The sequence below is a fragment of the Gouania willdenowi genome, chromosome 3 (genome assembly GCF_900634775.1).
Source record: "Gouania willdenowi chromosome 3, fGouWil2.1, whole genome shotgun sequence".
NCBI lineage: Eukaryota > Metazoa > Chordata > Actinopteri > Blenniiformes > Gobiesocidae > Gouania > Gouania willdenowi.
The window spans coordinates 38305612-38318911 of NC_041046.1; the positions used below are offsets into that span (position 1 = coordinate 38305612).

Genomic DNA, 13300 nt, shown 5'->3' on the forward strand with positions numbered 1-13300 from the left:
GTTTATGAGAGAAATGATTATTACAGTTTATGTAGTTTTATTCGTGTCTTGGTTTGAACTCGTCTGGTCTCCCTTTGTCCAGGAATGTGGATGTTCCTCTCAGCCAGCAGGTGGCAGCATGGAGCTGCTTTGTTAAATAAATGAACACCTCAAATCAAAATATGATCCAGGTTTCTAATCCAATGATGGGATTCATTCATCTATTAAGAATTGTTTAAAAAAATAAATTCAAATGAAAATAAAATTTAAACATTTTATTCACTGTTTTCTGAATGTTTCCCTCCCAATATCTATAGATATGGAAGCCCATTCCTACCAGTATATTAATAATAATAATAATAATAATAATAATGAATTCTTAAGTCATAATTATGATATATTATCTAAGAGGTCTAAATGGTTTTCCATGTGATGTGCCAACGCTACACATGGAAGGGGCTGAGACACATTTTTACAGATATATATACTGTATATAACTTAGATTTTTTATTATTATTTTACTAGTTGTTTCTGGAGATTTTTACTGGTGGGAATGGGCTTCCGTAAATATCAGCTTAATATAATATATATAATTTATATAATATGGTTAAAAAAATAAATCTTTAAATTGAAGAATTCCGCAAAACTTAAATATATATATATATTAATTTATTATTATTTTTAAATGTGTTTAAGTAAAAACATGTCCTTTATAACCTCTACAAAAATAGTTACAATTAATGAATACATTTAATTTTCTTAGAAAATGTATTTTCCTAAATACGGTTAAATAAATAAATCAAACTTGTAAATGTGAACAAATGTAATATTGCCTACAAACATTCTGTTTATTCTAGAACATTGTAACCATGGTATCCAATAGGTGACTGCAACACATTCTTTATATGAAGTTTTGCGACCGATCAAAACATTATGTACAGTACGACTGAGCAAACCTTTCCAGAGACTCAAAGGCCATAATTACAGCGTCTCTGAGGAGACTCCTGTGCTCATTAAGCAGTGGTGCATGTTGGGGATTTCCACACACACACACACACACACACACACACACACACACACACACACACACACACACACACACACACACACACACACACACACACACACACACACACACACACACACACACACACACACACACACACACACAGAATATGAAGGCAGGCTTTGTTGTGATGGCCTGAAGGTTAGAGTGAAGAACAACAAGCTCAGCGATAATGGTTAGTATTACTGTTTACAGTGTGTGGTTAGCATTATCAATGTGGTTGAAGCTGTTCCTTTGAGTCCTGATGTTTCTGTGGAAAGTTAAATTGTTATTTACTCATTAAAAAGTGGTTGCCATGTGACGATCCATTTGGCTTGAACCAAACTACTGTTTAACTCAGTCAGCCCTTACTTTTCTCTGCATTTATCTATTTAATTGTTGTCTCCGGGTTTGGGGTCAATTATAAGAATGATGGAGTTATTGTATTTGTCTGTTGCTGTTGTAAAGAAAATTGAAATTTTGAGTTTAGATAATTTACTTTTAAATTTTATGGAAATTTCCATGGAATTCCATGGAAATGATAGAAAAACTGACTTACAATCTAACCAAGCGCAAAACTGGAACCATTTTACAGTTCGATGGTTTACACCTATTGTATGTATAATTGTATCAACGTTTCCCACTACCTGTCAGTTCTCTTCAGGATCATTTTAACATAAAATATAAATATACAGAGGCACAACAAAGGCTCAGACGTTCACACAAAAAATATTAAAAACAATATTTTCATTGATTAGGAAGCTTAACAAGGTAACAAAGAGATGAAAAACAAATTAGATGATAAATACAGCACTATTTGTGTGTGTGTGTATTTTACAGCAGGCAGCGGCTGGAGAGGCTCGCGTTATAGCAACGGATATATTACAGTATATAAAGGCAGGTAACAATCTGTTCTAATAATTCCTCAGTGAACCTGCAGCGTAGTTACTCTAAAATAGTAAACGATCGCCAGGCAATCTTAGATTTAGGAAAATCAAACAGTTATAGTCCGTTAGATGCGACTACTCTGGACCTCGAGTCTCGGATTGCTACGCCTGCTACATCCAGCGGCCTAGGAAGCAGCGGAGCTTCGTACCGGCGGTGTCCGCCAGCAGAGACGTAAGCAACCAAACTAAAAGCTAATCCTCAGAGGATGCCGCTTCCTTCCATCCCGCGTTCTAACGTCCGCTACCTGGAGAACAAACTAGACAACCTGAAGTTGGATTTAAATGTAAGATGAGAGATGAGGGTGGCGGTGTTTCCATAAACACCAATAACAACTGGTGCAACAACGGTGAGCTCGTCTCATGTCAGTGCTCTCCTGATGTAGAACTATAAAATGCAGACATTGTTCTTCCCTGATCTGTTATACTGTAACTTTTGGCAGTCTGTAAAACTCCACGTTTTTCACGTTCTGACTGATTAGTGCAGCCAAAAACACGGCAATAGTTCACCATTTCCTCTCAAAATTCGGGATTTGCTTGTGTGTGCTGTTTGTAAACCTGCTGCTTATCTCCAAAATGGCGACTTCCAGGTTGATGACGCTGCGTGAAAACAAAACTCTATACTAAATGTACTTTTAAGTTTGGTAGCAACTCTTGCTTTCACAACGTTATATATACTTTATTCATAGATCAACAACAATGCAAAATATATATATATATATATAGCGTCACATCAGGTTTGTGTAGGCCAAAAAAACAAACAAATAAATTGTTTTGTTTTATAAGCAACATCTAAAACAAGCACAGAATACACAACTAAACACGACTAATGTTTAAAGAATACAGAGGAAAAAAGAAACAAAGTATCGTTAGGAGTGTAATAAAAAAGACGACCATACCGGGCACATGCACCGCATAGAAAAATGATGCGTTCAAGGACACTGGGAGCTCTACAGAGCTGGCTCGTCTCAGATCGGTAGATGCTACTGTCTCTGAGACTATCAAACAAAAACACATTGGCGGGGGTTTTAGGAAGTTGGAAGTCGGAAGTTGGAAGTGGAAATCCAGTAGCGATGAGATGTCGTGCAGTCTCTCAAATGTTGAGCAGAAACTCTGCAGTGCTCTGTGAGTGTTCTTATCTGCTGAGTCATGTTCAGAGTTAGAAGAACCAGAAGGAAATGGATCCACTTCCTCCACAGCAGGTGTTTGAAAGGAAACCCACATGCTTTTCAACCTCAATGACGAAAAGTTTCATGCAATGTCTTTCAGTTCTGACCTGATGCTTCAAAAACCACTAACATTATAAAGGTTAATGGCCACATTAATAAACACACACACAAATGTACAACATTGTACACAAAGCAAAAAAAAAAAAAACAGCCTTATTTACACGCCTCTATTATTTAAACAAACGTTTTCCTTTGAATGACGCTCGTGCATCACGTCACGCCCCTCACATAAAACACACCATTGCGTCTCCTCTCCAGTCCTAGAAAAATAAACAATAGCAAAATATACTTTCGAGTGTCATCATGTTAAATCGTTTCTGTATAAAATCTTCAGTTTTTATGATCCTGAGTCGGTACAAACGGTTGTGGGGCTAAAATAAGCCCAAAAGTTATGAAATGCTGGAAAAATAAACGTGAACATCTTTAGGGAGGTTTCACAATTCAAAGCTTTCTCTCTGGAAAGGACTCAGAAATATGAATTAACCCTGTAACGCACTGGTTCCCAACCTTTTTTGGGTCGTGACCCCATTATGATATCTTAAAATTATTAGTTTTTTTTTTTTTTTATCATGTGTATGATACGAGTAGCACTATAGTGACGAGATGCACCAGCTCAGAAATTTTTATTTAAATTTGAGGGAGTGAAAGTATATAATACAGTTTGAAGGAATAATGACAAAAAATACCAAAATATAAATTTGAATATTAATATTTATACAATATTTAGTTTTAACTAGATATATATTCAATATTGTTGTTTGAGATTGTGTGTGGTGTTTTAATTTGAAAAGGAAAAATATTTTTTTTAAATTATCAAAACAATTTTCATTATTATTTAATTAACTATTTATTTATAAAAAAATTATACTGTAATTTTTTTAACAAGATGTATATTTGAATACAGTTGTTTGAGATCATGTGTGGTATTTTAATTTGAAAAGAAATAATATATATATATATTTTTTTACCAAAATAATAGTAATAGTAATTTTTAAAAAATCAATTACTGGACTTTTCAGGTGACCCTACATGGGGCCACGGCCTCAAGGTTGAAAAACACTGCTGTAATGGCTTTTTTCATAAAAATCTTTTTTAAAAATTGTCAATTTATCCACTTTAGGGAGGCTAAAATTGTTGTAAAATACAAAAAGCTTTACAGGGTTAATCCATTGATGTTTAAGTCCTGTGCAAATAACATTTTACACAATACTGAGCACCAAAGCCGATAGAAAATACACTGAAATACTAAACTAATGCACTAAGTCATTTCTGTCAAACTCATTTTTGCTCAGGGGCCAAACATAAAACAGTTTGATCTTCAGTGGGCTGGACAGGAAAAATCATGTTTTTGTGAAGCACAAACTAAAAAAATGTGATTCTCCAGTTTACACTTTGTAAGCCACTTACAATATCATGAATGTTACGCAATTAGTCAAAATTCCTTGAATTTGCAATGTAATTTGACCAAATTCTGTGGGATAATTTGTGAGAATTTTTTGGGTTTTCGGGAAAAAAAGTGCAATTTAATATTACTGCAAATAATGCAGTAAGTTATTCCCCATCGTGTTTTGGTGGAGTTTTATTGAGTTTGGCAATTTGGAGGGAGTGAGATATCTACAACTTATATGGTGATTTACAAAGTGCCATGTTTTTGCTGTAATTTTACTTTGAACCAAATCTTTCTGCGAGCAGGACTAGATGATGTAGAGCAGTGGTTCTCAACCTTTTCAGCCCCCAAAGACCCCCAAAATAAAGGTGCCAGAGACCCCCACTGTGCCTGAAGGTGGTTGAATATCTATGAAGGGGAAAAAAGGGGAGAGATTTTTGGGGTCCATCCATAATATCAGCAAAATGATGGTCCGTTGTTCTATGAATCTGTGATAACCACATTTATTTATATGTTATCCAGGAAGTTTATTATTAGCACCATAGTATATAGTCATTTTAAAGATGTAAATCCTTGTTTTAATCAGAAATAAAACGGGTTAGAAGTGACCAAAAATGGTGGAAAAGGTTGTGAAATGGGGTAAAAAGGTAAAAAGTGTCAATATTGGAACAATTTGTTTAAATAGGAAAATAATGGGCATGACATTGGTAAAAATAAGCATGATATATGGTGAAAAGAGGCTAAATGTGACAATAATGGGTCAACATATGGGAAAAGTGGTGGAAAGGGATTCTAAAAGCCGGAAATGTTTTGAAAGTGAAAAAAATGTGCAGAAAAGACATTGAAATGTGATGAAGAAGTGGCAGAAATGGGAGTAATGTAGCAAAAATGCATTTAAACAGGCAAAAATATAGCAAGAAAAAGTGATGGAAATAGGTTAAAATATGGCAAGTTTGGTGTAGTTGCAGAAAACGGGTAAAAAAAAATTGTCAAAGGTTGAGAACCCCTGCTCTAAAGGGCCAGATTTGGCCCGCGAGCCTCGACTTTGGCACGTGTGCCCTTAGTGTCTCTCTATCTGCCGTGTTTAAGTACTTATGTTGGAGTTTAAGGCTCAGAAAATGGATCCCATTGCTTATTTGAAGTGAAACAGACTGAAGATCCTTGTGCTGTAGATTCCTTCACACAGAGCTGATAGATGAACACGGTGCTGCATTAATGGAAGAAAAAAATGCTTCAAAAGTCGTGAATGATGTGATTTCTGTACAAAATGAGTAAAAAAAAGGATGAAAAATGTCTTTTTAAAAAACATAAAGCATAGTAATGAAACGCTGCTCCTGCTGCTACAACGTTTCAGCTCTGTTGAACCCAGAAAATGATCGAAATATGAAATGTTGAAAAATGTTACTGCATTCATGTTTGCACCTCTTTGCCCCAAAAGTAGAAAATAAAAAGTGCTCCGGACAAACTTGACGAAAGAAAGACAAACATTGAAGGAAGGAGGTTTTAGTCCAAGCGTTGCTGTCTGTGCAGTTTGTCCGTTTGTCTTTGCAGGCAGGAAACTTTTAGTGGGCGGGGCCACTCCTCCTAGGAGACGCTGGAGCAGCGGATGCTCGGGGACCCCATCTGTGTGAGGACCTTGTCCAGCCACTGCAGGGGGCCATTGAGGTGCAGCTCAATCCAGCAGGGGGTGCTGGTCACCGTCTGCCTCCTGCAGGACACAGAGTGGACAGAGTGACGACAGAGTGAACAGCTTCAGGAGTCAATGTGCAAAATGAATTTAAAGAAATGAAACCTGAAAATTTCCTATAGGATTACCAGAGACTTTGCCTGAGAAATTTAAACAGTACTTAAATTTTGCTTCTTCTTTTCCTCTTAATTTAACATATTCACAGTCTAAAGCAGTGGTTCTCTAACTTAAGTACCCCCTTTGTTCAACTACAACAACATTTTCTCAGAATACTATGAAAAAACAACTATAGAGCATAATGATGGAATGACTGAGTGATAACACACATTTGAAATAATTTCATTTTGTTAGAAAGAAGAATAAAACAGTATCTAGTGGCTCCTAAAAAATTTTATTTCTATACTTTTTAACATTTCTGGTCATCTCTCGCCTGGTGTGGGACTAACTCTTGTATTTTAAGTTCATTTTCTAATCAAGATCTTTTCTATCATCAATAATAAGATTCAAAATAAACTAAAAAATAAAAATGAACATTATAAAATCCCATATTTTAATGGTTTAATTTGTAAATTTTCCACTGTCTCTTTCAAGTACCCCCTGTAGTGCCTTCGAGTACCCCTAGGGGTACATCTACCCCCATTTGAGAAAAACTGGTCCAGAGTGTGTCAAACAAAAGGCCCGGGGGCCAAATCCGGCCCTTCAGAGCATCGGATTCGTACCGCAGGAGAAAGTGAAAATGACAGAGAAAACATGAATCATTGTGTGAATGGATTGAGTGAAGTTACATTTAAGGTTAAAATATCTGTAACCCATTGGATAGTAACAAATGGCTCACTACTGTTGCTGATTATTGTATCACTTGATCAATCAGAAAGTATAACTCTACTCAGGGAGGCAATGTCGGTGTCGTATCAAAAGTGAAAAAGTCACACGGTGTCTATCAAATCCAACACAGTGATAAGGAGGTATCGCTTAGAAGTAGCTGATACACAACCACAAAGATACTTTTCTGAAAAGGATTTTATATATTGGTAAAAAACAAAACTGATTTAGCTTCTTTGGAGTTCAATAAAACAATAAGAACAATTAAAGTTTCCCAAAACTGAAAAATAATGTATATTTCAGAATTACACAAATAGGCCTTTTTCAGGGAACACAAAGTGGGTTCACAATTCTGCAGCAATAAAGGTTGAATCAGCCTTGAAAGCTGGTGCTACTCATTCCTACAAGTGTTCCAACTTTTCTTGGTTACTTCCAACCTCCTCTGTCTGTATAAAAGCAGTGTTGGAACACACTGTGGTACCTTACCCTCATGAGCATAAGGTGAACAGTATTGTTCACGGATTCCATCATTTCTTTTTCAACTCAAATTGCTTATTTGTTCTATGCTTTCATTTCAGAGTGCAATGATGACACAATAAACTGAATCATTTTCAGTAAAAAACTGGAAAACATGTGGTGTTCTAAAACCAGTAGTGTGTCAGTAAAACATTCCCTGCAGTATTGCCGCCAATGTTGGAACAAAGGTTACTTTATCATATTTGTAAGCACCGCCTCCATAATCTCCAGACAGCCAAGCATTTGATCTGAACGTCTGCTTTCCTTGTGCTGATTTCTCTGCAGACAATATCTGACAGCTCGTTGGCCCGAAAGCACCCGAGGGACCAACGTGAGCTCCAAAAACACCCTATCAGCAGAGGATGTCTGGGCTCAGGTTTCCTAAATGGTCTGCTTCACTCCTTTTTCTCTCTGATCTCTGACGACTGTGTCAAGTTTCCTTTCCCTCAACAAAATCATGTTTGACATCAGACGGTTATTGAAAGTTTTCAAACAGTTTATTGAAGGTTCTTTCACGGAAACCAAACAGATCTTGTGATCGTGAATGGGATTACCAGGTAGAGCAGATTATCACCTGGCTAACAAAGCCTACATCATAAACTGTAGGAGTACAACACGTGTTTTATAAATAGGGATGGGTAGCCAATTCTGAACTTTTTTTTAAGGTACCAACTAGGGCTGGGTAAAAAATCGATTTAATTGAATTTGTAGATAAAAACGATTTTTATTTTGCAAATTCCTTGTGGGTTACAGTAGTGCGATGTGAGCCAGCCCCCTCTTTGTTTACATTTGCTTACCCTTTGAGTAGGCTATATGTGTGCCACAGACATGTTTAATTTTTTATTTGCATTATGCTGAGATGCTAAGGACAATTGCAGCAATAAAGTTGCACTTTTGACAATATATCTGATGTCTGCAGTCATTTTTAAGTGCACTGAAAAATAAATAAATCGAAAATCGAATCGAAACTCAGAGATTTTTTTTTTTTTAAGGCAAAATTGCCCAGCCCTAGTACCGACTGGATTCATTCGGTACTACCTGGTACCGATTCACGTAAAATCAAATGGTACAATGTTTTGGTAACTAAACCAGAGTTCCCACAGTTTTTCACAATGATTTTTCAAAACCTTTCCAAAATGTTTTACCAAATTATCATTTCTTAATTCTGAGCTGCTATAATCTATTTGACCAAAAATGAGCAGACCTTTCCAGTGTACTAGTGTGACAGAGGTCTGACAGTGTGCCACGGTTAGTAGCAATAATGTGGCACAGGGAATGCAAGCTGTGTCCATCACTCATCTATCATATAGCATCGTACAATGGTACCTTTGACACCCATTTTGCAATATCTTTTAAATAACAATTTATCAGTTATTGAATGTAACATTAAACAACAACTAACTAAGTGCTAACATGTTTAATAACAAGATTATAAGTTTACTATTTCACTTAGCAGAAACGTTTATCCAAAGCGATGTACAACACAATGTGTTAGGGTTAAGGGACTTGCTTCATGTCCAATACTAATGGCGAAGGTTGGATTTTTTTGAACATTAAAATAAAATAGCCTACATTTCCAAAACAGTTAAATTATTCCATGACTTTTCAAGACTGGAAAATCGTTTTTTAAATTCCATAACTTTTCCAGGAATTTCATGACCGTGGGAACCCTGCTATATGCATCCTTGAGACTGTGAGGGACTGGAAGAGTCACATTCTCCGTCACCATGTGGCTGTACGGGAAAAACAGGCTTCTCGGCACATACAGTTCTTAGGATGAACCAACTAAGCCCTGGCACTAGCAATAGCACCAAACGAAAACTTGGTTCTTTTGGCCGAGCTATAACTACGTGTTTTTGGCCGTTCCCACATAGGTTTTTACCTATGTGCAGAAATGCAAGTGAAATACTTGCAATACAGAGCCCTGTCACATAGAGCTGTTGTTTCGTTTGTGCATTATAGACTTCGATTTTCTCTGTGATTCAAACTCGAACTTTACAGTAGAGAATAGAACAATATTTCGTATTGCAGGATAAAAAAAAGCAGTAAGTATTTACCCAAGGTAAGTAGTATTAAAAAAAAAGTAAGGTGCAGATATACCGTACATATATATCAAGAAAGAAAACTATTTGTAAGATTACTATACAGATAAGTATACAGTATACAGGTAAGCTATGTGTGAGATAAGTTTATTGCACGTTTGTTATATTGTCTATTTTTTTTCAGTCCAGTGAGGTAATCCAGTTTGAGGGGGAATGAAGGGATTGTTTTATTATAGGTAGGTAGTTTAACAATACCAACAGTTAGATGTTAGTATGATATATTTGTTGGTTGTTTGTTATTATCATTATTAATATGACAAATAAATATAATAAATTGGAACATTTTGAGATTTTATTATTTACCATTTATTACCACATTAAAGTACAGAAAATTGGTACCTTTGAGTACCGATACTGATTCACAGGTAACGAGTTCAAATGTGAAAGGTATCTATCCTTATTTACAACTGCTCTACCTTTGGTTTACCCATTGACAACTAAAAACTACAACATAAATCTGTGTTTTTACGTTGTAGAGAAGCCAGTAATAGAGTTATAAAAGTAATGAAAGGAAGCAGGCAGAGGTGCAGGTGGAGGAGGCCCAGGCTGCTCCAGTAACATGAGCACTGTTTTTAAGTGACTCCACATGTCAGCGTTTGGTTTGGACTGAGCTGGCAGCCCAGAACATTCTCCCTAGTGGAAAACCTTCTGAGCTTCATCCAATGATCAGCCCAGATTGGGTGTTTCCTTCTCCTCTTACTATCAGTGAGTCAGACCGTGTGGAAACCTGGGAGGGGCTTGGAAGAGGAAAAGTCTGACGTTTAATTTTGACACAGCACATGTGTTTGTTTAGAAATAGTCTGGCCTGTGATTTGGTGCACGGTTCTGTCGACTGGGGCTTTGTGACGTGATAAGGGATTCACACGAGTGTGGGCTGGACTCTGGAGGACGAGGCCGGACACTGGGATGTGACTCACTGTCTGATTCTATTGTCCTCATTCAGACGTGCTGAGGTCGTGACATTTACAGAAAAGAAGTAACACGTGTGGCTTCAAAAGCAAACATGTGGCTTTATGTCGTCACCTGTACTCGGCTCCCCAGCCTTTGACGAAGCTCATTCTGATGGTGCACATCCTGGTGAGCTGGTACACGGCTTCAAAGCCCTGGTTGACCGACTGGGCCAGCAAAGCAGCAAACTCCTGGTTGTTGAAGATTTTCAGGTTACATCCTGCACAGATCCACAAGAAAACATTGAGAACTGCAGCGACACATATTTATTTCTTTGTGACAAGGGGCAATTATAGCATATTAATGGACAAATTTGTAAGAAAGTACATTTAAAGAAATCAGACGACTCAAAAAGCAGACAGCATTGACACTACAATGAACTCAAAAAATTAAATATAACAACATTTAGCTTGAGGACAGACCAGAAATAAAGTGACCACTGCAGCTAAAGTGCATAAGGCAGACAATTAAGTGCTTTATTACTAAAGTGCAAACATGCTAATATTTTGTTTTAAATAAAAATCTGCATCTCGCCCTTAGCCTGGTTGGTTGTTAGTTAAAGTGCTAATATTGCTGCACATAACCCTGTGGCACATGGTTAGCATTAATAGATGTGTTTATGCATATTATTATTGCACCGAGAGAAAGAAAAAAAACTATAATCCTCAGCTAAATGTTTACCACGCTTTAAGCAGTTATATTTATGCTACATCTTTCTATCCCAATACTCTCCTTTTTCACTCTGTCATTGTTTCCATGTTTTACTCCTCTTTCTAGAACTTGTTAGAAAAGTTACACTGCAGGTCATTGTACCCTTGGAGAGCTGGTGACGGACACAACCCTCCTCCATATTTTTTCTTTTAAAAATCTAAAAAAAAACTGCGAGAATAAACTGCAATAACCCAAAAGTACCCTCTGTCCCTTTGTCAAACTGGATAAACACAGACAAAAAAACAAAAAAAACTGAAGCACATCACTCAATAATTTTTCTATAAATTACATTTACGCTTGAAAATACTTTTAAAAAGATTCAGATTCTGTTGAGTTTTAAAATCATTTTAACATAAGAGTGCCAAGTATGTTTTATGAAGATGAAGTGCAATCCACTTCCAAGCTAAAATGCTTTGATGTGTGAGATAGTTTAACAAGGTAATTCATGTGTCAGCAGATGCTTTGATGTTTTCCTTACAAAAGAACTTGTAGGGGTACAGTACATTAAAGCAATCAGTAGATGCCTCTGAGGAAGACTGACAGTCTTCTGTTGACAGTCAAAACATGTCAACAGAAAAAAATTTAAAAATCGAATTCAAAGAATCCATTTTTTCTTACACCCTCAGAGGTTACCATGTCCCAAACTATATAATCAATCAATTCATTTTAGCATGATTAATGCAGTAAACAGCCATTTGTGTAGAAGGAACACAGATTTGATGATATAACTAAGGCATGCATGTATGCTCTGCATTCTCTGTGGTTAAATTCTGTAACTCTTCTACCAACATCATCATGATGTTTTCAGCACTGAAGGTCCATGAGATGTGGATGCGTTCTTGCTACCTCCTCTGTTTGTTCTGTTTCTCACCTGGTGGTATCTTGCAGACAGTAGCCGGATGCCATCCATAACGCTGATTACAGTTCGGGCTCTGGACAAAGATGGCGCTGTCGCTGAGACACTCTGCAAACACTTCCCCTCCGATGTAATAGAGACGCACGCCACGCCCTAGAAAAAAAGGATTAAATTAGCTCTGAGTGACGTTGGCAGAGCTTCGGAATTTTCCAGAAAAGCTTGTTGCAATCACGAGCACTGTACCGATGTGTCGGCGCGTTAGCTCCACAGCTGCGTTGCGGTTGACGTTAGAAAGCAAACCTAGGCAAAAACGCTCTGAGTTTGATGGATCTGTGAAGCCATCCACCGTCAGTGAGGGCTGCGAGGCATGGAACGTCTCTCCGACTCGCTGGTTCAGCTCGTAGTAGGAGATGGAGCACCAGAAGGCCGGCTCGCAGTAAGTCACTGGCTGCAGGTCTGAGAGGGAAAGGAAAAGTTGGAATCCATTGATTCATGAAAATGAGACTGTCAACAAACCCCACAACTACACAAAAAAAAGATGTTTCTGTAAGCTAGGAAATATGTGCACAAGAGTAACAACAGAATAATAAAGTTAGTTCCTTCCAGCAGAGCATTTTGTTTTCAAAGTACTGGCTAGCTAAATATTGGTAGAGTTTGCAGTGTTTCCAATGGTTCCATCTGCATTTGTTCAAGCTTGGATGAAAATTATTTTACCAAGAGGGAAAATTAACTGATTGAAAATCCCCCAGTTGATTAAACATCATACACTTAGAGTCCTGACAGTCTTTATTCAGGCTATTTAACTAAAACCATTCTTTATGACGTGAATTCTGTGTTGTGTGTAATATATTTGTCCTGCAGACCCAGTAATCTGTGGCTTCTCTTGGATGGAGCTAAAACTTCTTCATCTGTCAACATTTTGTTTTTGATCAGGCTGAAATGTTTCCTTGTAATGCTTTAGTATCAACAAACCCCAACATTCGGGTGATCATATTTTGTTTTCCAAAAAGAGTACCGTACACTTGGGCCGACCTCGGCGTACTCAAAGTACTCAACGTTTTCTTGAATCTACCT

The 13300-nt window shown here is 37.1% G+C and overlaps 1 protein-coding gene across 1 annotated transcript in view; it reads right to left on the reverse strand.

The window, feature by feature from the left end:
• Nucleotides 1–5503: 5503 nt before the first annotated feature.
• Nucleotides 5504–13300, reverse strand: part of smad3a (SMAD family member 3a) — a 39412-nt gene continuing 31615 nt past the window's right edge. The window contains exons 5-8 of the mRNA XM_028439245.1: nt 12470–12682; nt 12242–12379; nt 10735–10879; nt 5504–6292 (exon numbers count right to left, since the gene is read on the reverse strand). Coding sequence (XP_028295046.1) covers nt 6169–6292; nt 10735–10879; nt 12242–12379; nt 12470–12682 — 620 coding nt within the window. The 3' untranslated portion in view covers nt 5504–6168. The remainder of the gene's footprint in view (nt 6293–10734; nt 10880–12241; nt 12380–12469; nt 12683–13300) is intronic.